We start from the raw sequence: 23431 nt of genomic DNA, 5'->3' as shown, positions 1-23431 counted from the left end.
TTTTCTCAAGCCCACCCTCCTCCTGACGGGAAAACCAGAAGGCGCTACGTTCTGGGGCGCTACCTGCAGGTCTTTGGTGGTGGCCTGAGAGTCCGGCGGGCTGCTGTGATAGCGCGGCTACAACTGTCGGGAAGTCGCTCCGAGCGGGCTCGTTTTCCCAGTTCATTCGGTTCAAGCCGAGTGGGTGTTTGTGTGGCCGCGCCGCATAAAACTGGCAGTTACATAAAAAGAAATTCATAATCATGTCTGAGATGACAGGGATAGGGAGGAAAAGGGCGGAACTCTATCACAGTCACCCTGCTTATGAATATTCTCCAGCAAGCCGAACATTTCAAACTCACTCGCGCCAAGAGGCCGCCTAGCTTCACGCTACATTAGCCTGAAGACAGATTTCCCACCTTTGACCTGTCGAAAGATTAATTGCTCATAACCCAAAGTCGCCAACTGTAAAAACGAGCGCCTGAAAGCAGGTCGCCAGACGCGGAGGCGTCTACATCAGTTATCCAGTTAGCACAAGCCACCGTGTAAATGCTAACGCGGAAACATCCGTATCTAACCTGGCCATCGTATCCAAGGTCAGGCCAGCCAGAACACCAGGGAGCAGATAGCATCAGAAGCTCTCTCGCTCTAGCATGTGACGAGTATAGCGTTGCCTTTCCGCGCACCTCGACTACACGTGCACGCTCACGGGCTGGAATGGCAGTAGTGAGCTTTTCTACGTGAGGAACTCCATCCCGCGCACGGTGGAGGACGCTTGTCAGGAGATAAAAACCTCCAGAATAAACACGTTCCCATTAGGGGAGCTGGCCGCCGACCAACCTTTACCTCAAACGGATCTGCGTTATCTGCGAGACGGCCTCGATCCCCATCCAGATGATTGACCGCCGAGACGGCTGCGGAGAGCTTTGAGATGAGCCAGGTTCTGGTTCAGCTGGGTCCTGAAAGTCCAATTCGTCTCCATAAAACTGAGTTGTTCTCTCTGGAAGAATTAAGCCCCTTCCAGTCTCCCCCTGCCATCTTAGCTAAATGCGCTAATTTTACCAGTCAGTTTGGATGGGATTAAATGGGATAAAAACATCGGACGGCTAAGCTATCGGCTACATGACAGCTAAGCTAATGGCTACTACCACACAGTATGGTTGCAAATGACATCACCACGACCTGTGAGCCTCACGACAGCGGGAGGACATGTGGCTCTTTAGTTGGAGATGATTCAGGAAGTGAGGAAAACACATGGAAATAGTTTGTTTGCGCTGGTATCAGCAGCACCGGCAGCGTGGGACCATCGCCGCTCGACCGCCGCTGTCAGCAGAACCGTTAACAGTTCTATAAAAGTGTTAGTGAGTCTCTACCTGTCTGTAAATCAGGTGCGTGCACGTTTGATGTCCAGCGTAACGGAGCGCTAATAAAACCAGCAACCCAATCTGAAGGCGCATCATAAATAGCGTATGCTAAGAGGGTGGGGTGCTCATAAAAGCGGAGACTGTTGCACCATGGGAAAAGCGTCCCGCTGATCAGGCATTTTTATTTCAGCTTTTGCCGGGTCGGACGAGCAGATATCTGAAGCCTGGACTCAAAGCTGCCCCCGACCTTCCAGACGGAGACAAAAGCGGGAGTTTACCCAAATATCTTTCCATCTTAACCTCCCTGGCCACTAGCAACCATGCTAGCATGGACGTAGGCCGCTGACTTCCTGCTTATTGGTGCCAGTTATCTGCGGCTGGTCCCAGCCCAGCATAAATCCGGAGGATTAAAGGACTTCAAAAAACGTTTTTAAGGGTGTGGGAGGGTGGCGGAGGATAAAGCAGGGGGGGTTCACAGAGGAGCCGACAGGATGAAAAGAAGTTGGGGGCCCATAGAAATGCTAAGGAAGTGGCCCCCTTTTTCTCTCCCCTCCTTCCAAGTCGCTCTGGGGTAGGAAGTTCCCAGCTCCGCCACTTCATTAATTCATGCTATTTAACAAGTGGGATTGTGGCGGGGCTTCTTCGGCCCCGTTCACACTGCAACCAACAACAGTGCCATCAGTAACTGACAACCCCCCGGGTGGAGGGGCTACGGCCTCCGGGGTCCACGCTGCAAACAGAGCCACGGGAAGCAGAACCTCGCCATTCAAGAGTTCAGCCTTTATTTGTCATCCCTGGTTTCTCCCCTCCATACACATCTCCAGTCATGGGCCTCTGAGGGTGAAAGGAGGGGGGGGGATTGGGGATGAATCTCCATGATTTCCTATTAGGATGGGATAAAGGAAGGTGGGACCGGTGGGGGGGGATCAGAGGAGTCAGTGTGCCCCTCAAACTTCTAAACTGACCAGAGAAGGAGACAGACGCCGGAGAACCTGCAGGATTCGGTTCTTTCTGAGGGGTTTGAGCAGCAAAAACCCGGTTTTCCCAACAGAACAAGCGTTTTTCCGCAGCACCAGCATAATCTCCATTATTCTTCCTGCTCAGACGGGAGCTGATTACGTCCCACGTGCATCAGAAAACGGGGCAATAAACGTCGACTGCAGCTTTTACGACTCGAACTTAAGCTTGTTTACGCGTTCGCTGGGATTAATGAGGCTCGGCGCCGAAGTCATGGCACCGATTTATAAATAGCCTTAATTTCTAAGGAGATAAAATTAGATGTAAAATTAGAAGGGTAAAAGCATGAAGATGCTAATTTGTTCAACCTCTGGGAACGTAGAACCCTGAAGAACCTTCAGCAGCAGGTTAGGATGTAAGAGGTGGAGGTTCTGTAGGTTCTGCCCCTCGGTTCTGGGGAGACAAGACGACTGGAACTCAAACACTCCTCTGAGAGGGCGTCAGAGCTGAAGCACATTAATGTTGTTACCCACAATCCTTCAGGAGGTCCCACGCCGGGCCACACATCACCCGCCCGGTACCGATAAAATAACCCCCTCGGGCGACCCCGTTAGGTCCCGTGACTTTCTCTGAGCCCCCCAACACCACGGATGAGGGATAGAAGCGATGAAGTCATCTCGCGGCCCATTAAGTCCAGCGGCGGACGGGCCGGAGGCCGTCTGCGGCCGCGGAGCGCCTCTCTTAGCTGCTAATACAGTTATTAGACGCTGCCAAAGGCGAGACCACCAGAGTGGGAGCGTCCCTTTCAGGGCCGTGGAAAGGCCAGCGAATCAGTGTCACACCAGGCTTTATGGTTGTCTCAGTGGGGCCGGGGAGGATCGGCACCCCCCACGGGACACAAAGCTACACAAAGCTGCAAACACACACACACACACACACACACAAACCTGTTTATGTTACATACACTGCACATTCTCGCCAACACTTTGATACAGCAGCAAAAACCCACAAAAAGGGAACAAAAACTCCCGAGACAACATCAAATTAATGGCAGTTTTATTCGAGGACTCTTTCACCTGAAAAAGGATCTGAGCTGAAGAAAAAGAACTATTTATTCTTCTTATATACACAGAAGCAAATGGAAACGCTCGTATTTAATACATACATGTCTCCTCGAGTAAACTTTAATTCCATTAAATGGACCTAAATGTATCCTGACCGATACAGAAAGGAAAGTACTATTTAGCTGACAGGCCTCTTTTATCCCTTTTTGTTTCACCGGGTCTGTTTTAAGACGTTTCCCAGGACGGGACACATCGTTTCTCAGTGCTGTAATGAGCATTAAGGAGCCTCTCGCACACACTAACCTCAACTTTCTGGGTCCTTTTTGTTCTTTTTTTTTGCCCCTGCTGATGACTTTAACACACAGGGATGGGTAGAAAGGGTACTTTTCCCTTCCGCAGATGCCTGGGAATTACCTGTTCGACCAAGAGATCTTGGCAAGCCCCCCTGCCAGGCCGAATAGGGGGCAGCGAAAACATTCAATCGGACAAACAAAGACGGAGGCGGCTAAGGTCGCGGGGGTAAAATTCGCTCATTAATTCCACTTAGCGCAATTTTGAACGCTCCGCATTGAGCAATTGACAGAGATTCTCTCAAAGGCTGCATTGAGACATCTTTGTCTGTCGACACTTTTCTTGTTGTGAAGACCTCTGGAGGAAGCAGAAAACGCCCCCTAGTGTCCGGTTTTAATGCCCGAAAAGGCCAAAAATGTAGAAACAGATAACAATGGGATTCCTAGGAAAAAGTGCTGTCATCACCTGGATACAGCAACACACACACACACACACACACACACGACAGATTTTGAGTGACAGACCGACAGAGACACACAAGAATCCAGTGTTTGTCATCCAACTTATGACCATCAAACCCCAAAGAAATCATTACCAACGCACTTTTTCCAGATAACATCAGAGGAATCGGCTCCATCAGATTGCTGGACTGAGCTCGGCTCACCTGGGCCAGGTTAACCATCCGGAGAGGTCAGTACTTTTCAATTTCCCGTTGTTGCCAGACTTTCCGGGACGGTAAACGGCTATAAAATGTGACGAGACAAGAGTTGTGAGACGGTTCGCTCGTTTCTATTGTTTGATAACCCAAAAGGGCGACTGGTGACGTCTCCGCCAGGCCGCGGCGCTGTTAGCACGCGGATGTTCAGCCTCAGGCTAAATCTGTCTGATTCTCATCATACACGGAGAGAAGTGGCGGTGGGGGGGGGGGGGGGGGTCCACCACACAGCTCGCCTGGCAGGAGAAGCTGTCACTATTCAGTTCAACTCCAGTCCTGCGAAGAGACAAGCCAGCTACAAAAACAGCCCGCTGGTGCCTGGAATGGGGAGATGGCTGCAGCCGAGAGGAGGCCGGGGGGGGGGGGGGTGAGGTAATCTTCAGTTAATGGGCCGCGATAAGGGGGGAGGCTTTAACAAAACAAGATGACAATTCCGAGGTGGCTTTTAGCGGCATTATCGGCCGATCCTTGACCTCCGTTTCTGCAAAGTTTCACTCCTCGAGCGGGACTCCACGTCCAGCCTGTGGTCGCCTGGCCCGCTTTGTGCTCTAACCCGCCCCCTCCTCGCCGAGGGTTTAACCTCGGGTCACCGCCGACTTCTTAATCAGTCCAGCACATGACCGTTCCACTCAATCCGCACATACCAGGAGAGAAGCACCCCCTGATACAGTAAATGACCATAAAGAGCTCAGCGAGACCCAGAATCGAGGGTCCCCGATACATCAATGGACAGATTTGGGTGGCGGCGGGGAGACACTTCTCCGAAATCCACGCTTCAAACGAAGGTGGTATTAACGTGGGAGGAGGGGGTGAGTCGCCACGGCGATTGGTCGCCGAGAGAACAGACGAGGGGGGGGGTGGGGGGGGAGGTTTTTTTGGGGCGAGTTGATGAAATTCTTTGAGGGATTCAGTTTCAAACGGCCTAATGGTTACCAGTCGGGCTTATCGCCGTCCTGACATCTTAAGCCTGAAATTCATGGACTGTGCTGCCCCACTGTCCACGCCGCGTGATGCCTGACCGGGCCCGTGGCGCCCACGGCCCCCGACGGGGGGGCCGCAGCAGTGGCTACCGGGAGCGAGCCGAGAGGGGAGGGGTCAGAACGGTGCTCCTGGAGGTCGGGAGGGGTCAACGTTCAACCGATGCCGTTGTGTTCCTTTTTTTCCCGCCAGTAAAAACCCGACTTCACCCCCACCCCCCCACCCCCACCCCGGCTGCTGCCATTTTCTTTTCTAAACACACTCACTGCACGATTTTTCACCCCCGAGTCGTAAAAGATGCTTGGAAACAGAAACGAATGTCCTGTATTTGTTTTTTTCCTTTTAAAAAAAAGAGGGGTTCAACAAGTGGAAAGAGTTTCCAGCGACACGGTTCAGCGTTCCTCAGAAAAGAAACCGGGTCGAAGATTATTTTTGGCAATCTGTGGCGATATATTAGCCGGCGTTTTGGAAGCGGCGCTGAAGGAACGACGCCATCCTTCACGCTCCCTGGACGTCCGCCCAGACGGAGCCCACATGCAGCAGCGTTTATCGGGCCGGAGCCGAGCCGGGGCTCACTTCAAAGAGGGGCCGCGATAAGGACGGGCCGCCAGATTACGGCGCGCTCGCCCCGACGGGGGAAAACAGGCGCGCGCCTCCGGGTCCAGACTGATATTCCTTTGTTAAATGTTTTCAGACGGCGCTTCGGTGAGGTCACAGATTACGGGACGACGCTAAAGTGTTTTTTAGAGGGAATCGGATCGTAGAGGGTTCACCCCTCTGCCCCCCCCCCACCCCCCGGAGTAACCGGGCTGAATATTAAACCCGTTTAGCATATTTGCTCGCCGCCCTGGCGTTCTGTAACACAGCCGCTTTGATTTTCCCCGCGAAGGGCGAGCGCCCGTCTGGAGTGTCCCGGTGAAGGGCCCACTCCTCCAAATGAAGACGACAAACAACCTCGACGACGGGGACGCGGGTTGGAGGGGCGTCGGGGGTCAGGGAATGAAACGGCAACACCTCTGCAGCCACTTGAGGGGGGTGAAGGAGAAGAGGGAGAAAAGAGCAGGAGCCTGGGGAGGGCACGGAGAGGGTGGGAGCAGCACTTGAGTCCAGAATGGGAGACACAAGCCTCCCAGCAGCAGTCGGAGGCAGGGGGACACAGGGGCTACTGTTCCCATTCAGCCCTTTGTCTCCTCGCCGCTCTCTTGTTTTTCCTCGGCAAACCATGGGCACAATGAAGGCGGCATGTCCCCCTCCCTCAAGGAAAAAAGGGCTGTCAATACCGAACCTATCAGAGCCTGAATGGCCTGAATCAGCCTTCCCATGAAAATCAAGTCAATGACCTGCTTCCTTCGGCGTTCCTCCTCCTCAACAGGGTGGCAGCTATAATTCCGAACGGCGAAACAGAGCAGGAGGAAGTTCTCCCACATGTTCCTTCAGATTCCGCATCCTCGTATAAGACGCATTAGCGTCTCCGCCGCCGCTTCACCGTAAATGACGCCATTGTGGCCGATTGGACACAGTCTTCCCAAATGATGCCGGGAATGCTCGGAGCAAACAGGGATCTCCAGCTTTCTGACCCAATGGAGTGGAAGAGAAGACGGCCTTTGGCCACTTGTGCCCATCCAAGGAGAGTTGGCCAAAAGGGAGGGGGCGGAGCAAAGAGCCGGAGAAAAGAGCGAGTTCGCCGGGCTTTTGTGGCGACTTTGAGGACCGGCTCAGTCAATTGCTGTCAGATCGGGAGGACAGAAAGGGAAACAGCCGTGGAAAACACAAAGAGGAAAACACTTTCCCCCGCAGCCAAGTCAGGAGAGTCCCCACAGGCGGAATTACACAGTTACTGTTCCGCCATTTGCATTTAAAAGATTTCCGCGCCGGTCTGAATGCGGGTCGTCTCCTCGTGACCATGGAAACGGCAGAAAAGCTGGAAAATTCAGTCCGCTGAACTTTAAACGACTTTATTAAAGTGTCACTAATCAGACCCGAAAGACACAAGGTTTTAGTGTTTAGAGGGAGAGAGAAAAAAAAAAACTTAATGACCTGTTGGGCGCTTTATTTTGAAAAGTCCCACTGAAAATATCCCTGGAATTTGAATGAAATGGAAATTTTGGAATAGGATTCCAGTCGCACCTGCTTTCCATCGCATTTATGCAGTTTATAACCATTTATAGACTATTTACACACATAAATGAAGTATTTGAACATTTGAAAGAGCCCCCCCCCCTCGTAAAGGAAAATGGTGGTGGGACTTTATGAACTTTCTAGTGTGTCTTTATAAGAGAAAGTTGAATTCCAAAGCAGAAAATTGCCGCCATTATAGGGTAATAGGATAACAACCTAAAGAATAATCCCTGGCTAACAATGCCGGGGGGGGGGGGGGCGGTCAGTCACTTCTGCCAGTGGAGGGTTTGAGTTCTTACAGCCTCCGATCCAGACTCGTGTAATCTCCCCTCCATCCACCATCTCCCCGACCCATCCCAGAACCTGATAGACCTCATTTCCATCTGACACAGATTCCATGAAAGGGGGGGGGGGGGGGGGGGGGGAATTATGATTGGAAAGAATAACAAGGCAGGGAAGAATGGAGAGAGGGAGGGCAGATTGGAAGGTCGATGCTAGATGAATTAGCATCAGCGCGAAAGATTAAAAAGATCCTCTGATCTTCCGGGCCGGTCCTAATCAGATCCACCCCAAACGAGTCGTCCCGGGACTTCCGAGTTAACTTCACTGCACGAATTAATTAACGCGGGAGGGAACCGGCGGTGGCGGCGGCATGTAAACAAGCCTCCACAATGGGCTAATGATGGCGCCGTCTAATTTGTGTCATAATGGTACGAATTTTATTCTGGGGGGGCTCCAGAGCAACTAATGAGGGAGCAAAAGTGGATTTAATTAAAGTGGGGGTGAAAACGGCTCCGGTGAAATACCACGCCGTCACCGGAGCACCGCCCCCAAGGTGGGGGAGGGAGTGGGGGAGGGAGTGGGGTCGTACAGTCGTCGGGAGTCGCATGCAGGGGGCAGTCGGGGCATTTTTGACAGCCGGGGGATCAAAACGTTTCCATACGGCCACAGCTGGCTGGGGCCAAAACCGCGGCTTCCTCGCCGCCCGACAGGCCCCCGCACGCCAGCGGGGGCTGCACATAAAGCCTGAGGGCAACTCTTGGGTTTCAGAGGATGTTTGAAATCTAAAACTTGGGCCACATTAATTTCCAGGAGGAACATTTAAAGAGCAAATCCAGAGCTCAGAAGGAGAAGCTGTGAGATAAGGCTGCACCCCCCCACAACAAAAACCATTAAACCATAAAAACCACAAAATAAAGTTCATTTATAATTAATTTACCTTCAAAATGACGATGTATGTGTAAAAACTAGGTTTTCCTTTTTAAATAATGTATCCTTTTACCCCCCCAAAAAATGCATTTGTATTATTTTTAATCGTGAAAGTTCACAATTTGGCTATGACGCTAGTTAGCATAATGCTAAAGTAACTTAAATGTTTTATTTCTCTGGTTTTTGTCACTATGGACGAAATGTTTATGTCTAATTTTCTACCTAGTTTTCTATCTAATCAATAACCAAGAGCTCCAGTGTGGTTACAGATTAGCATTAGCAACGATTAGCTGCTCTGCGTTGGATCAACATCAATAAAGGTGAACAAAACGCTTCAAACTTCATCTGACGGGTGAAAAAAATGCTGCGCACGGATTTTGTGAATGAGGTCGCGCTCAGCAGAGCGGCGGTCTCGGGGGGACAAAGGCGGCGCACCACACTGTTTTACGGGCCAGCCCGCAGTGAGGCATGATGGGAAGTAATAACCACATCATTACCAGCGGCGTTCGGGCCGTGTCAGACGTCGGAGGAATAAAGGAAGCGTGCAGAGTTCACACGCGGGCTGCCAGGCTCTGCCGGACCGGCCCACTCAGTCACACATCTGAGCCCGCCATGTGGAACACAATCACACCTTCTATTATGGGATGTACACCAACACGCACGCTCAGATGCGCGAAGCCAGAAGAGAACAATGCAGCTCAAAGGCTCTGGGGAGTGAGGTCAGAGGTCACCGAGGAGGTCCGCTCCTCCATCAAAGAGCAATGAGTGAGATGGAGCCCCTTTACAGGCCTGCGAGGGGGCGGAGCTAAAACAGGAGATAACCACCGCTAGCTAATTTATGTAACACGCTAGCTAACCACTGCTAGCCATCACGTCTGGGTTCATATGCAAAGGTGGCTTTATGAATATAACCTTAAAGCGGGTCCTCCTCCATGTAGCACGTAGCGGCGCCTCTGCTCACCTTCCAAATCGAGCTGAATCAAATGTTTAGGTGGATGCTATTTTGGGAAGCTAGCGAATTCCGCTGCCACAATCTTTACTAGATTTCTGATTGTGCCGGAGAGCTTCAGCACCAGAGACGCCGGGCCGGAAAACTGCACCAAAAGAGTGACGAGAGGGCCGGGAATGTTGCTAGGAGAATGCAGGAAGTGGCGAGTTAGACCTCCAGCAGGAGGCTGAAACACTTGTGTGTTGATAGAGAATGAAAAAGAGTTAAACTGCAGCTGAAGCAGCATCAAAGGAATCGGGCCAGAGGAGACACGAGAGAGGAGAAGAAGAAAAGAGGAGAAAATAGCACATTGTCATGTTGGGTGTAATTGGAAGCAGCGCTGCCACTTTCTTGTCCGGTCTCACATCTTTTCTCTCTCTCGGCTTTAATAAAGACACAACTCGGGTCTGCTGGTGGAGGTCACGGCTTCAGACCGGACCGCCGCTCAGAACCGGCGCCAGCTGGATCAATGACGGGTCCGGAGGGAGAGGAAGGACGGTTCGGACCAGGATCTCTTCAAAATAAAAAGACAACCATGTCTCCTCAAGGAGAACCCTCCATTCCACACGGAGCCTTCTCGGCTCCCATTCGGTCCGGTCTAGAAGGCTATTCCTGGAGAACTCCCGTTCCAGATGGTTCTGCAGGCCACCGGGGTCCTCTCTGATATTCTAGCACTGACAAAGAGCCCCGGGCGAGATGCTAATCCCCTGACGTGAGGCTCGTGCGCTGCAGTTATTGTCTCCCTGACCACAGGCTATTTTCCCTGCAGCCGTTCCGCTCGGCTACGTGCTCAAAGAACCGCAGCCTCTCCGCCCGCAGGAGGAGGAGGAGGATGTGGACACGCCGTTTAAATGAGGGGGCGGCTTTGTGGAGCGCTTCAGCGCCGATGGCGGAGCGGGAACACCTGATACGGAGCACCTGTTAGCCCGTTTTCCAATAACACAGGGATGAGATCAACAGTTCCACGTCAGCGCCCACCGGAGTCATCGCTCCACGTTTTATGGGCCGCGTTATGCTAACGCTCGATTAGCCTCCCAGTTTGTGTAGCAAATCTGCAAATTGTACTATATGGTGTGAAAATGTCGCTAAAGTTTCCTCTGCGCGGAGAAAAAAAGAATGACTGATCAGGAAAAATTGCTAAATGAGGCCAAAAACAGCCATTAAGAGCGGCCCGGATCAGCCAGAGCATCTTCAAGGCTGCAGACGAGGCCAAAGAGACGTCAGGCGGAGAGCCTGGGGAGAGTTACGGCCAGCGAGCGCATGCATGAAAATTAACCAACGCGCACAGACACACAGTTCCGGAAAAGTCGAGCAGGGACATTTTGAAGGCAGAAATATTTCAATTCCGAAATGGAAAACAGCTGCAATTTGACTGCGGTTTGGCTCGGGACGGCGGCGCTGCAGAGCCGAAGCAATCCAGGCGTAGGAAAACGTGTGCGGCTCGCGGCGCCGCCAAACCTCCTGATGGAGTCGGGAGCGAGCGCCGCACGCCGGGCGGCGACTCTGGAGGATCTCCGATGGAAAACTCATAAAATAAGAAGGGCGACAACAACAGCGGGACCTCCCCCGGCCTCCTCTCCTAAATTATCGGATGGAGATTCCCACTCCTGCTTGGGAATTCTGTGTATGTTTGTGTGACCTTTGGACCCGCAGAAACAATCGAAAACCGACAGGAAAAGCTGGACTTTAGATCAGATCCAGACCTCCGGGAATGACTCAGCATTGTTTTGTTGACCGAGAAGCAACAGCTCCGATTAGCACGTCGTCACGGCCAACTTTTATGATCCCGAGCTAAACCGCTAGCACGAGTGAGTGGCAGAAGACGACGAAGCAGGAAGTCCCGCTACTGCTGGGGAGGATCCGCAAACTGGGCGAGCGGGTTCGGCGTCTCCGGAGTCAAGCGAGGAGCCCTGGGAACGATGGAAGTCTGCTGATGCTAGCAGCTCAGCGAGACACGTGTTACAACAAATCATTCCGTGGCCCGGAGCCATTTATAACGTTTGCCAAAAATCAACCCTTTAAGCCTCCTTCTCGCACTTTGAGTCAGTGGAACTTTTTTTTTTTCCCCACTCTGCAGAACTTCAGGAATGAAAGACGAGACGAACGAATGCGACCTCGGATTGACGTCATGGGGTGCCCGGATCCAGTCCACGAGGGCCGCGATCCGGGACGGGTTTTCCGTCCTACCCAGTAGGCGGCGCCTCCACCTGTTGCTCCGTTTTCCTTGGTGCAGCGTTTTCTGCCTGGTAGGACGGAAAACCCAGCTGGATCCAGGCGCCCCTGAGAAGATATTAGATCTGTGCAAACGTCGATATTTTCCCCCAGAATTCCCAGAAGAGATTTAGACTATTTCGGTCGCCCATTTGGTCCGAACATGTGCGCCCCCCCCACTCCCAAATGAGGCGTGACAATCAAAGTCAACGGACATGAAAAATGCATCTCTGGTGCGAAAATAAACCGGCGTAAAAATCTGCCTGCATCCATTTATTGTTTTAACCCGCGTTGGGTCTGCGAAGGGGGGGGGGCGGGGTCAAAACAGGAAGCTGATTTAAGGAGACTTGGGTGATGCTGCAGAATTCAACAGGAAAATGGAAAATACTGCAACAGCTTCTCTTCGTTTCCAAATAATAAGAATGTTCTTTTGTTTAACGATGCTAACCGGAGGCTAACGCCGCAACTCTCCATGCTTCCGCTCATCCAGGCCCTTCAGAACCAGAGAAACCCACCTGAGGAACATCTAATGTAGGGTAGGAGGCAACGGGGCTAGCTGTTTTTAGCAAGCACTGTTTGCTAATTCAACAGGAGCGAAGTGGTCCAGGTCTTCAGAGTTGTTCATCTTTGTGCGTTTTCAGCACCACAATAACAAAACCCGTAGAAATCCTGTAGATTAGAACATCTACACATCTGCCGCGGTCGTGAAACACGCTGTGAATTGTGGGATTTAACGGCCTTTGTGGGTTGTTGCCGGCAGCAAAGTTAAACTTGCTCTTTCATTAGCGAGGCGACACTGGGCTTAGCTTTATAGAACACGGCTCGGCGGAACAATTCCACCCCGCAGCTCTTAAAGAACACTTAAAGAATAAGCTCCAATGTTCAGAAGATCAAACTGCACGAGGCGATACCTGCACTCGTGCACAAGGGGTTTCTCCGTGGTCAAAAACGGCGGTCCTGGGACAACCCCACCCCGGCCACACAGCAGTCGGCCCCCGAGCGACCACCTACCAGACCCTCCCTTCCCCTCGAAGGCTCGGATCCACGTGGAACTCTGCCCGAACCGAACGTTCTCAGCACCGCGTTAAAAGTTCGGAATTACATCAGAGTCCCTTCTGCACTGTTCCCGTTCCAGCGCTTGTGAAAAATCGGTGTAAAACTCCGCGGGACTTCCGCTGGAGTTGGCTGGGAGATCACCGTTTGAACTTTCCTCCCAGCAAAAGCTGTCGAACGTTAACGTTTATTCGTGCCCTCACATGCAACCAAAGCGGCAGCATCTGCATCCGATTGTCCGGACAGATGTGAAGCTCCACCAGTGGAGCGGCCTAGAACAACCCCGACTGTTTGCTTTAAACAGGGAACAATGAATTGGGGGGGGGGGGGGGGGGGGGGCAATGTGGCACCAAAAAAAAACCAGCATAATTCTCAGACAAGTTAGGAAAACAGGCGTGACAGTCTGAAGGTTGGAGTGCGGGAAGGCAGATGAATGAAAGGAATTTAGAAGAAATGGTGAGAAGAAAGTAACCAAAGAATTCAGAACTCTGCTGAATTATTCTGGAAGGTTCCACAAGACAATCAGGGCGTTCTAGGTCCAGGACGACACCTCCAGCTGAAGCTGAGGAACATCTGGAGGGATGACGAGAGCTGCAGCAGCAGCAGTGAGCAAAGCGACGTCGTAGCATTAGCCGAAAGATCAAAGCAAGGAAGAAAGAGAAAGATTAAAGGAAGAACGTGTCTGTGCTGCTCAGGTCACCGGTCCGTCCAAAACAACTTGGAGAGCTCGGTTCTCCTCGGTTCAGGTGTTTCACTCCAAAAGTGGAGCCACTTAAGATCGGGAGGAGAAGTCTTCTGTTCGAGTCCTCAGCAGAACATGGACTGATCCATTAAAAACATCCTCCATGGAATGTGGATTCTCCAACAATGGGCAGACCTGCTGCCAAGCCGCTCGCAGTCGGAGGAAGAAACAAAGATTTCTGAGTAATGAAGTCATTTGTTCAACATTTCTAAATAACGGAAAAACCAAATCCTACATTTCTGCAGCGTCTTCCTGCCAAGCAGGAAGGAGACGTCATTCCCAGACACCAGCAGCCGTCCACCGACGGATCTAATCCAGGATCGGCTGGGTCAGAAGAACCCTGACGTTCCACCATCGTGAACATCGATAAAACTGAACCAGCCAAGTTTTCTTTGCTTCCAAAACATCAGGTAAGGGGGGGGGGGGTCCCAACATTCCCTCGTGCATCCAATCAATGGGGAAAATGGGAAATGGAGAATGTGAGAGGGTCACGACCCCGAGGGTGGATGTGAACCCCCGGCTGCTACTGGGTATCTGGTGTATAAACAGGGCACTGGGAAAACATTAGTCCAAGTCTGAAAGTTTACACTTTTGTATGGAGCCATCCCACTGACGGCGCACACACACACACACACACACACACACACCACACACACACACACACACAACACACACACACACACACACCACACACACACACACACACACACACACCACACACACACACACACCACACACACACACACACACACACACACACACACACACACGGGCCCAAACTGTGACGGTGGTTTTGGGTGTCACGCCTCTCAAACTTAACCCAGCTGGTTTGCTAAAGTCGTATTTGTGCGCGGTGAGAAAGTCGGAGCGCAGCGTGAAGCTAATCTAGAGTTTAAGGGCGGCTAACGGAGTACCGAGTCGAGTCATTTGGCGGACGGTCGGAGTCTGCAGGGAGGCTGGTTTTTATCCGAGGGAAACGTGATTTTTTCCCTCCTGGAAGATAAAAGCCTCCAGGTTAACTCGGGCCACTTCTCCAGCCGATCCTCCATTTCAAACCGTACGCGTTTCAGGTTTCGCCTGTTTTGAAGACAAAAGCGAGCACGTTTGTCGAGCCGGGAAGTCAGATTTTAGTTCCTGCTATAAAAAAGTCCAGCTCGAATGCTATAAGTGTGTCATCGAGCCTGTAATAATACGGCAATTTAAGGCGCTGGTTAGACTCCCAAAACATATATAGCCTCACAAGTGTTTTTGATTTGACCAGCGGCAAAGCCTTAGCCACCCAAAACTTGGTTTTGGGTTCCAGAACTACGCTTCAGAGAATTTTGCCGGGTTTTTTTCAGAATAGCTGATGGTGGCTAAAAAGCTACAGAACGCTAAAGAACTCACGGAGAGGCCGGCTTAGGTTTCACCCTGTGCGGCCCTGGTCCCTCTTTCACAGAGGTCACCTGACTTTAATGGTCACTTATTGCTTTTGGAGCAGTTGTTGGGGGTATAAAGGTACCCCAGGACCACCCCAGTACCAAAACGGCCCCGGGCTCCGGCTAATGCTGGAGCAGATGGTGAAGACCTGCACTGGAAGAGCCTGTGTGCTGCTCTGGTTCTCATTCCTGCCCCAAAGTCTGAAACAACAGCCTGGAATCACGTGTGTTGTGAAGAAAGCAGCAGATACGCGAGTCTGAGAGGTATCGCCGCTGATTCGGGACAATAAAGAACAATAACCGTGCAGCTAAACCATGACCGAACGCATCTAAAACTCTATTTAACGAGCAGACAGATGCAATAGGTGCCTCTGATTTATGTGTGACTTGGAAAAGTATCCGCCTGTTTTTTCTTCCACTTCGCTGCCTGATCTTATTACACTTATTCCATCCAAGCGTCTACAACAATGCCAGCGGGTGAGTTCATGCCCCGCGCCTGCCAGAACCGCTCGAAACGGCCGCCGGAGCCAGAAGCGGGGCGGCGTTCCAGTACCTGCGTGCAGCAGACGAGTCAGCAGTGTACTCACCTCCGCCCGCTGCGTCCTGGGCTGGCTGGCGTCGCTCTCGATGGCGTACACGTCCAGCAGGTACAGGTCCGAGCCTTGCTCCCGGTCCAGCTCCGCCGCCGTCTGAATCACTCCGGAGTGGCGGCCGATGGTGAAAAGGCGACCCGCGGCCTTCCCGCCACTGCGCACGGCCACGATGAAGTACTCCACTTTGGACCCGGAGCCCCGCAGGCTGGAGGCGTCCAGGGAGATGACGTTGGTGCCGGGCGGCTGGCCCTCCTTGAGGATGGTGATGTATTTGGGCTGAGAGAAGACCGGCCCCTCCAGGCCCTGGAGGATGATGGTCAGCTCGGTCCTGGAGGTTCTGCGCTCCATGCCGTGGTCGGTGGCAGACACCGTGAGGGTGTAGAGCAGTCGGGACGGCACCAGTTGGGACGCCAGACGGATGTCTCCGCTGTACCGGTCCATGATGAAGGTACCAGAATCCCCCTCCACCAGCTCATACTCCACCTCCCCGTTGGCTCCCTCGTCGGGGTCGTAGGCCACCACCGTTGTCAGGATGGAGCCGATGACTATGTTGGGCTCGGCCACGAGGGCGTTCTGGGACATGAAGGTGGGAATGTTATCGTTCTGGTCCGTCACCCAGATTGTGACATTTTTCAGGGCGAAGCGACGGGACTCCAATGGAACCGCCTGGTCGGTGGCTTTGACCGTCAGCTCGAACAGATTTGAGAATTCCCGGTCCACTTCCTGGTTGGTGTAGATGACCCCCGTGCTGGCATCGATACTGAAGTGGTTTCCCCTCGGAACCTGCTGGACAATGGAGTATTCCAGCTGGCCGTTTATGTCCGCGTCGGTGTCGTGAGCCGTGATCATCATCACCGAGGTGGAAACGGGCAGATTTTCAGGAATGGACTTGAAAATGTCACCTGGGGTGAAGATGGGGGGGTTGTCGTTGAAGTCCCTGACCTGGATGATGACGGGGATGGAGGAGGAGCGGGGCGGCCTGCCGTTGTCCTTCGCAGAGACGTTGAGCCTGTAGACGGACTGGGTCTCGTAGTCCAGCTTCTTAACCAGGAAGATGCTGCCGGTGCTGGGGCTGATGCTGAACGTGCCGTGGTTGTTTGTGGCTGTGATGCTGTAGGTTATGTCGGCGTTTTGGCCCGAATCGGCGTCCGTGGCCGTCACCGACGCCACCAGCTCGCCTATCCTCATGTTCTCCAGGACGTCCACGGACACCGAGGGTTTGGGGAAGGCGGGGGCGTTGTCGTTCTCATCCAGGATGCTGATACTGAGCATACAGGAGGAGGACAGCGGTTCGGCTCCGGCGTCAACAGCGATGATTTTTAACGAGTAGGAGGATGTCGTCTCATAGTCCAGTTTTCCTACGAGCGTGACCTGTCCCGAGCTGCCGTCAATCATAAACTGCCCTTCCTCGTTGCCCTCGGCGACGCGATAATGCACCAGCCCGTTTCTGTTCTCGTCAACGTCGGAGGCGGAGACGCGCAGCAGCTGGGTCACGTTCGGTGCGGATTCTGAAACGGAGGCCTGGTAAATGTCCTTGGTGAACTTGGGCTGGTTGTCGTTGATGTCTTGGATGTAAACCTGCACTTTGGCCTGGTCCCTGAGGGGCCTGGGGAGACCCTGGTCCGAGGAAAGCACCACGAAGCTGAACACGGCGGCGCCTCTCTGTCTCATGAGCGACTCGCGATCGAATTGGGCGGTGCTGGTCAGTTCCCCCGTGATGGCGTTCAGCTCAAAGTTGGCCTGCGGCGTCTCAAACGCGTACCTGATCTCGCTGTTCGGCCCAAAGTCCTTGTCCTCGGCGAAAACCCGGCCCACCAGCGAGCCCCTCTTCTGCTCTTCGGCAAAATGAAACACGTAGTTGGTGCTGTTGAAAAGGGGGCGGTTGTCGTTCACGTCGTCCAGAAGCACGCTGACGTTGACGCTGGCGCTGAGCGGCTCCACCGCCCGGTCCTTGGCCACCAGCACCAGGTTATATCTGTCCTGGATCTCTCTGTCCAGCTCGGCTTTGATGTACAGCTGTCCGTCCGGGAATATTCCGAACACGTCAGCCGTGTTGCCACCAGTGATGTCATACATGATCTCGCCGTTGAAACCCGAGTCCTTGTCAGTGGCCTCCACTTTAAAGAAGCGGCTGTTGACGGGCTCAGACTCCAGGATGGTGACCTCGTAGGAGAGCTGGTCAAAGACGGGGGAGTTGTCGTTCACGTCATAAACGCTGATGATGAGGACAAGGCTGGACGTGTGCTTGGGGACCCCCAGGTCTTCAGCGAGGACCTCCACCTCGTAGGAGCTGGTGGTGACCTCCAGCGGGCCGGTGAGCGTGATGAGGCCGTGTTTCTCATGGATGTGGAAGAGTCCTCTGGGGTTCTGTTTCAGGCTGTACACCACCACGCCGTTTGTGCCCTCATCGGGGTCAGAAGCTTTGGCCTGGAAGATGACGTGACCCGTGCCCCAGTTCTCCACCGCACTCACGTGTTCCACGGCGTGAATGAAGTGAGGGGCGTTGTCGTTCAGGTCCTTCACCGTGACGTTAACGAAGGCCTCCCCGGTGATCTCGCCGGCTCTGGCGACCACTTTGAGCTGGTGGAAGCTCTGCTCTTCTCTGTCTATCTGACTGGACGCTGTGATCTGACCTGCGCCGTTCACGCCAAAAAGCCCCCTCTGATCCCCAGAGGTGATCAGGTAGGAAATATTGGTGTTGAGGTCGACGGTGGTGGCCGACACCGTCCCTATGACCGTTCCCACGCCCACATTTTCGAACATGACAAAGCTGTAGACCTTCTGGCTGAAGACGGGAGGGTTGTCCTGTGTGTCTATCACGGTCACGGTCACTATGGCCTGGGTGTGCGAGCGCAGGCCGCCGCCGTCCGCCGCCGCCACCTGCAGCTGGTAGGTGGTTTTTTCCTCTCTGTCCAAGGGAACCAGCGTGCCGATTTTGCCGGTGTTGCCGTTGATGTGGAATTTGACCGTGTCTCCAGCTGTGATCATGTATTTGACAGTGCCGTTTCGACCCAAATCGGGGTCCGTGGCCGACACGGTGGTGACGTAAGAGCCCGAGGGCTCGTTCTCCTTTACGTTAGCGAAATACTGCACGGGATAGAAAACGGGCCTGTTGTCATTGACGTCCCTCAGAGTAACGTTGACCCTCCCGGCGGAACGCAGCGGAGGGCTGCCCCCATCTGCTGCCTGAACGTGGAGCAAGTAGGAGGCCCGCTCCTCCCTGTCTAACTCGGCAGCTGTGCTCAGACGCCCCGACAGAGCGTCCAGACGGAACAGCTCCTGGGCCGAGGCGGGGGTCTCTGCATCGAAGGAGAAGTGCACGGTTCCGTTGGACCCCAGGTCGTCGTCGGTGGCAGAGAGCACCAGCAGCTCGGTGCCGGCGGGCGCGTGCTCCACCAGGGAGACGTGGAAGGTGCTCTGGGTGAACGTGGGCACCTGGTCGTTCACGTCGGTGATGTTGATTACGAGTTTGGTGTAAGAGACCCTGGGCTGCAGCCCCTGGTCTTTGGCGCTGATGTTGAGCACAATTTCAGATGTCGTTTCCCTGTCCAGCAACCCGGCGCTGGTAACCAGACCGCTGTTTTCGCTGATGGAGAACCAGCCTAAAGCGTTTCCAGACACCAGCGAGTAGCGGAGGTTGGCGTTCTGCCCGGAGTCACCATCTGTTGCAGAGACCCCTTTAATGTAGCTGCCTTTGGGTATGTCTTCACTGACGTCCACTCTGTACTCCGTCTCCTGGAATATGGGCGGGTGGTCGTTGATGTCGTTCACAAAAATAACCAAGCTAGCAAAGGAGGACCTGGCCACCGGCCGGCCGTTGTCCGACACGGAGACCGTCAGGTTGTACGAGGAGATTCTCTCCCGGTCCAACACGCTGGCCACTTTGATCAGACTCAAATTGGGCACAGGAGACGTGTGCACTTCAAAGTGTCTCTGCTCGTTGCCCCCCAGGATGGAAACCGATATGTTGCCGTTGGCGGCGGGGGAGTCCGAGTCTGAAACGGTGAGCAGCGCCACGACTGTGCCGATCTGCGCGTTCTCGTCGACGGAGGCGAATTTGGAAGTGGTGGGGAAGTACCTGAACTTCACCACAGGGTCGTTATCGTTCACGTCCAAGAGTTTGATGGTGGCCTCGGCTCTGCCCGACAGCGAGGGAACGCCGTTGTCCACCGCGTGGATCGTCAGCGAGTACTCCCTCTTACTCTCGTAATCTAAACCCTCTTTTATGACAACCGTACCCGTTTTGGGGTCAATCTGAAAGGGCGTGCCTTCGTCTAAAAAGTACCTGATCTCAGCGTTGGCCCCCTCGTCCCCGTCTGAAGCGGCGACCTGCAGGACGCTGGAGCCCACGGCCGCGTCCTCGAACACGCTGGTCTGATACTGATCTTGCTCAAAACTAGGTGGGTTATCGTTTATGTCCTGGATGGTGACGTTGACCTGCAGGTAGCCAAACTTTTTGGGCTCTCCTTTGTCCTCCACTTCGATCAGCAGCTGATAAAAGGGAGTGACTTCTCTGTCCAACCCTCCAGTCGAAACGAGGTGCAGGAATGCCCCCTCCCCACTGGGATTGACTGTAATATCCAAGCGGAATCTCCTCTGCTCGTTGCCCTTCACTATTCTGTAGGTGGTGTGGTCGACCCCGTTGCTGCCGATGTCCGTGTCCGTGGCGGTGTCCAGGATCACCTGCCTGCCGCTACTGGCGTCCTCCTTAAACGACACCACGATGGAGGCGTCTGGAAACACGGGGGAGTTGTCATTAATATCCAGAACAAGGATCCGGACCTCTGTGGGGTAGGTGGGCTGGCTGGATAGGACCACCACGTTGATGACGCCGCTCTGCAGAGCCTCCCTGTCGATCACCGCGGAGGTGGAGATGACCCCGCTGCTGCCGTTGATGGAGAAAAGTTTGTGGCTCTCGCTGAAGCGGTACGTGAAGCTGGGCTTGGTCTCGATGGTGCCCACGTAGGTGCCGACGGGCTGCTCCTCCAGCACCTGAAACTCCTGGCGGACTTGGCTGGATGTCGAATGCTGCCCCAGGGTCCACAAGAGCAGCAGAATTAAATGAAAGCGGCCTGAGCTCCTACCTGCGAGCGCCATGGTCACTGAGCCACTCCACCGTTCTCAGACAGAGTCCATGCCTCAGACGCATCCACTTCACTGGGCGCGCACCAGCAACTGAGGCATTATATTCCAGTAAATGTGCAGAGCGGAGGTGGGGGGGGGGATCCAAACAAGAACTTCTTCACGTACTCCAGAGGTGCAGCTTTATCGCGCTTGTCGGCGCACAGAAGTCCTCAGAAAGAATCCCGCTTTCATTCTAACTCCTCACGCCGCGCTTAAAAGCAGGACCTGGCATCCACGAACGGAGGGGAAAGTTCGTGCCTGCGTGGAAAAGTTTAATCCGAAAGTTCAGGACGCGACCGAGCTGCGTTGGGAGTGCGTGCGCGCAGAGCCTGAACGCACCGTCCCGTGAAATAACGGTGCAGCCGCTGCAGGCATATTGTGCTCAGGAGTCCCAGTAAGTTAGAACAAAGCTGGAGTTGCACAAACTCCCTCCCAGCATCGATCCCATTGGATGGCGGGGTCCTGCGCGCCCTCCCACCGCCCGCTCCGCGGCGCAGCCCCGCCTGGACGAGGAGCTCAGCTCCGGTCCAGGTAACAGCGGCATCGGCCAGTAATAGATTACCTTCAGCCGAGAGACGTAAACACCTAAAGGGGCAAAAGGAGTAATAAAAAGTTAGAAACGTGGGGTTCGAGATGCGATGAATATGCTCATTCAACAGTTGAATGTTGTCCACGCGCCTGAAAGATCCGTTAAAAGTGCGTTTTTAAGCGCATTTGAAATTCTTTTTTTTTTCTTCAAATTGTAACCGTTTTCAATAATAAACATCGATGAACAGTAAAAATCGATTGTAATGAAGGTTTTTCTTGCTTCATTTGGAGATTTTAACTGGTGATATTTTGAACGCCGCGAGGGTTCATCAAACGTGGTTCTGTGGCTCCCTCTACCGGTCACACCGCGGTACTGCACCGTGACGCACTTTAATATAAGTGGATCGATCCGTCATTAAATGAAAACGAAAATAAAAACAGCGTTAAAGGATCCGATGATGAGATGTGATGCTCGCGCAGGAGGAGGTTGCTGATGGGAGATCGTTCCAGAGGCTAAATGGACAGTTTTTGGCTTCCACAATCAGCTCAAACACAGGAAGGAGGAGAGTGGACCGTTGGGATTCAATTACAGAGTGGGCCGGGCCGGGCCGGGCCGGGTCGGGCCGGTGGGAGCCGCTCCCGGTCCGGATCGGACGCGTCGGTAGCAGAAACATCAAAGTAGATTACAGCTAATCAGGTTAGCTGATGTAGCAGCAGCGGGGGCGCTGAAGCACAACTATCCAGTTGCTGACTGGTGATTTTTCTGAGCCGGGTCGATGGGCGGCAGCACCGCAGAACCTGGACCTGCTCACAGAAAAACCCCATCAGCACCATCATGGTTTAGCTTCCACAACTGATGCGAAGCGGTTCCGCTCACGGTTTCTGCCTGTTAGAGGCAGTTTTTTGTTGCTTTTCAACCGGGTTGTTGAGGAAGTTTACCTGAGGTCAAAGGTCACCAGGTCCGTCAGGATTGTTTGGACCCACGTCGCCCAGGTTTGAAACTCAGCAGAACCAGAACTCCCAACATCTAAAGCTGCCTCGTTAGCTCGTTAAGAGCACCTGGTCGGGTTGTGACCCTCCCACAACAAAGTACCTCAGACAGTAAGCCCCGCCCACCTCTCGCCCCAAAGGTGAGCATCGCATATGGGGACAACGCCAGAACCAGCACCAACACCAGAACCAGATCCAGAGCCAGTCAGCAGAACCAGCACCAGCACCAGTACAAGTATCAGTAGCTGGGCACCAATACCAGAACCAGCATCAGCATTAACAACAGCACCAGATCCAGATCCAGATACAGTCAGCAGAACCAGCACCAGTACCAGAACCAGCATCAGCATTAACACCAGCACCAGAACCAGCACCATCAGCAGAACCAGATCCAGAGCCAGTCAGCAGAACCAGCACCAGTACAAGTACCAGTAGCTGGGCACCAACACCTTATCTTGATGTTTAAAGGAAAATGAATACATGACTCTGTATCCCTGTGCTGTTAGCCTTTCTAAGCTAACGCTGTGGGTCTCAAGTGTCCCCCCCATCCTGAGCTGAAAGCATATCTGGAGTTCCATCAGGCTGGATAATGCGCTGTGGTTCCACACTGTTGCTCCTCAGACGTCTGTTTCAGCTGAAAAGCGGCGTCTGAGGGAAATGCCGTGTTTATCGTATCTGCCCTGATGTCGGAGCGCCGCCGCTCCCGTGTTCCTCCGTACACGGAACGGGGCCCTGTGACCGGCTCCAGTTTGTGTTTCAGCCTGGCAAATGATCCGTGTCCATCTCCAGAGCTGTGTTTTAATTCCAACTCCTGTGGGGACGAGTAAATAACCTGTCTGTGGGGTTGCCATGGTAAAAGCAGAGGGGCAGATCTGTTAGCCCTTCGCGAGCTCACTGTTAGCTCTCCATTAGCCCTCTGTTAGCTCTCCATTAGCCCTCTGTTAGCCCACTGTTCGGCCTCCGTTATCCCTCTGTTAGCCCTTCGGGAGCTCACTGTTAGCCCTCTGTTAGCCCTTCATTAGCCCTCCGTTAGCTCTCCATTAGCCCTCTGTTCGCCCTCCGTTAGCCCTCTGTTCGCCCTCCGTTAGCTCTCTGTTAGCCGGTGTGTT

General features: G+C 53.5%; 1 protein-coding gene across 1 annotated transcript in view; it reads right to left on the bottom strand.

Moving 5' to 3' along the window:
- The window catches only part of fat4 (FAT atypical cadherin 4), a 70926-nt gene extending 49528 nt beyond the window's left edge, over positions 1-21398 (bottom strand). Inside the window, 1 exon segment of the mRNA XM_057043448.1 lies at positions 15675-21398. Coding sequence (XP_056899428.1) covers positions 15675-20777 — 5103 coding nt within the window. The 5' untranslated portion in view covers positions 20778-21398.
- Between the last annotated feature and the right edge of the window lie 2033 nt (positions 21399-23431).

This window comes from Takifugu flavidus, chromosome 9 (genome assembly GCF_003711565.1).
Source record: "Takifugu flavidus isolate HTHZ2018 chromosome 9, ASM371156v2, whole genome shotgun sequence".
NCBI lineage: Eukaryota > Metazoa > Chordata > Actinopteri > Tetraodontiformes > Tetraodontidae > Takifugu > Takifugu flavidus.
This window is presented reverse-complemented; position numbering and strand designations above follow the sequence as displayed.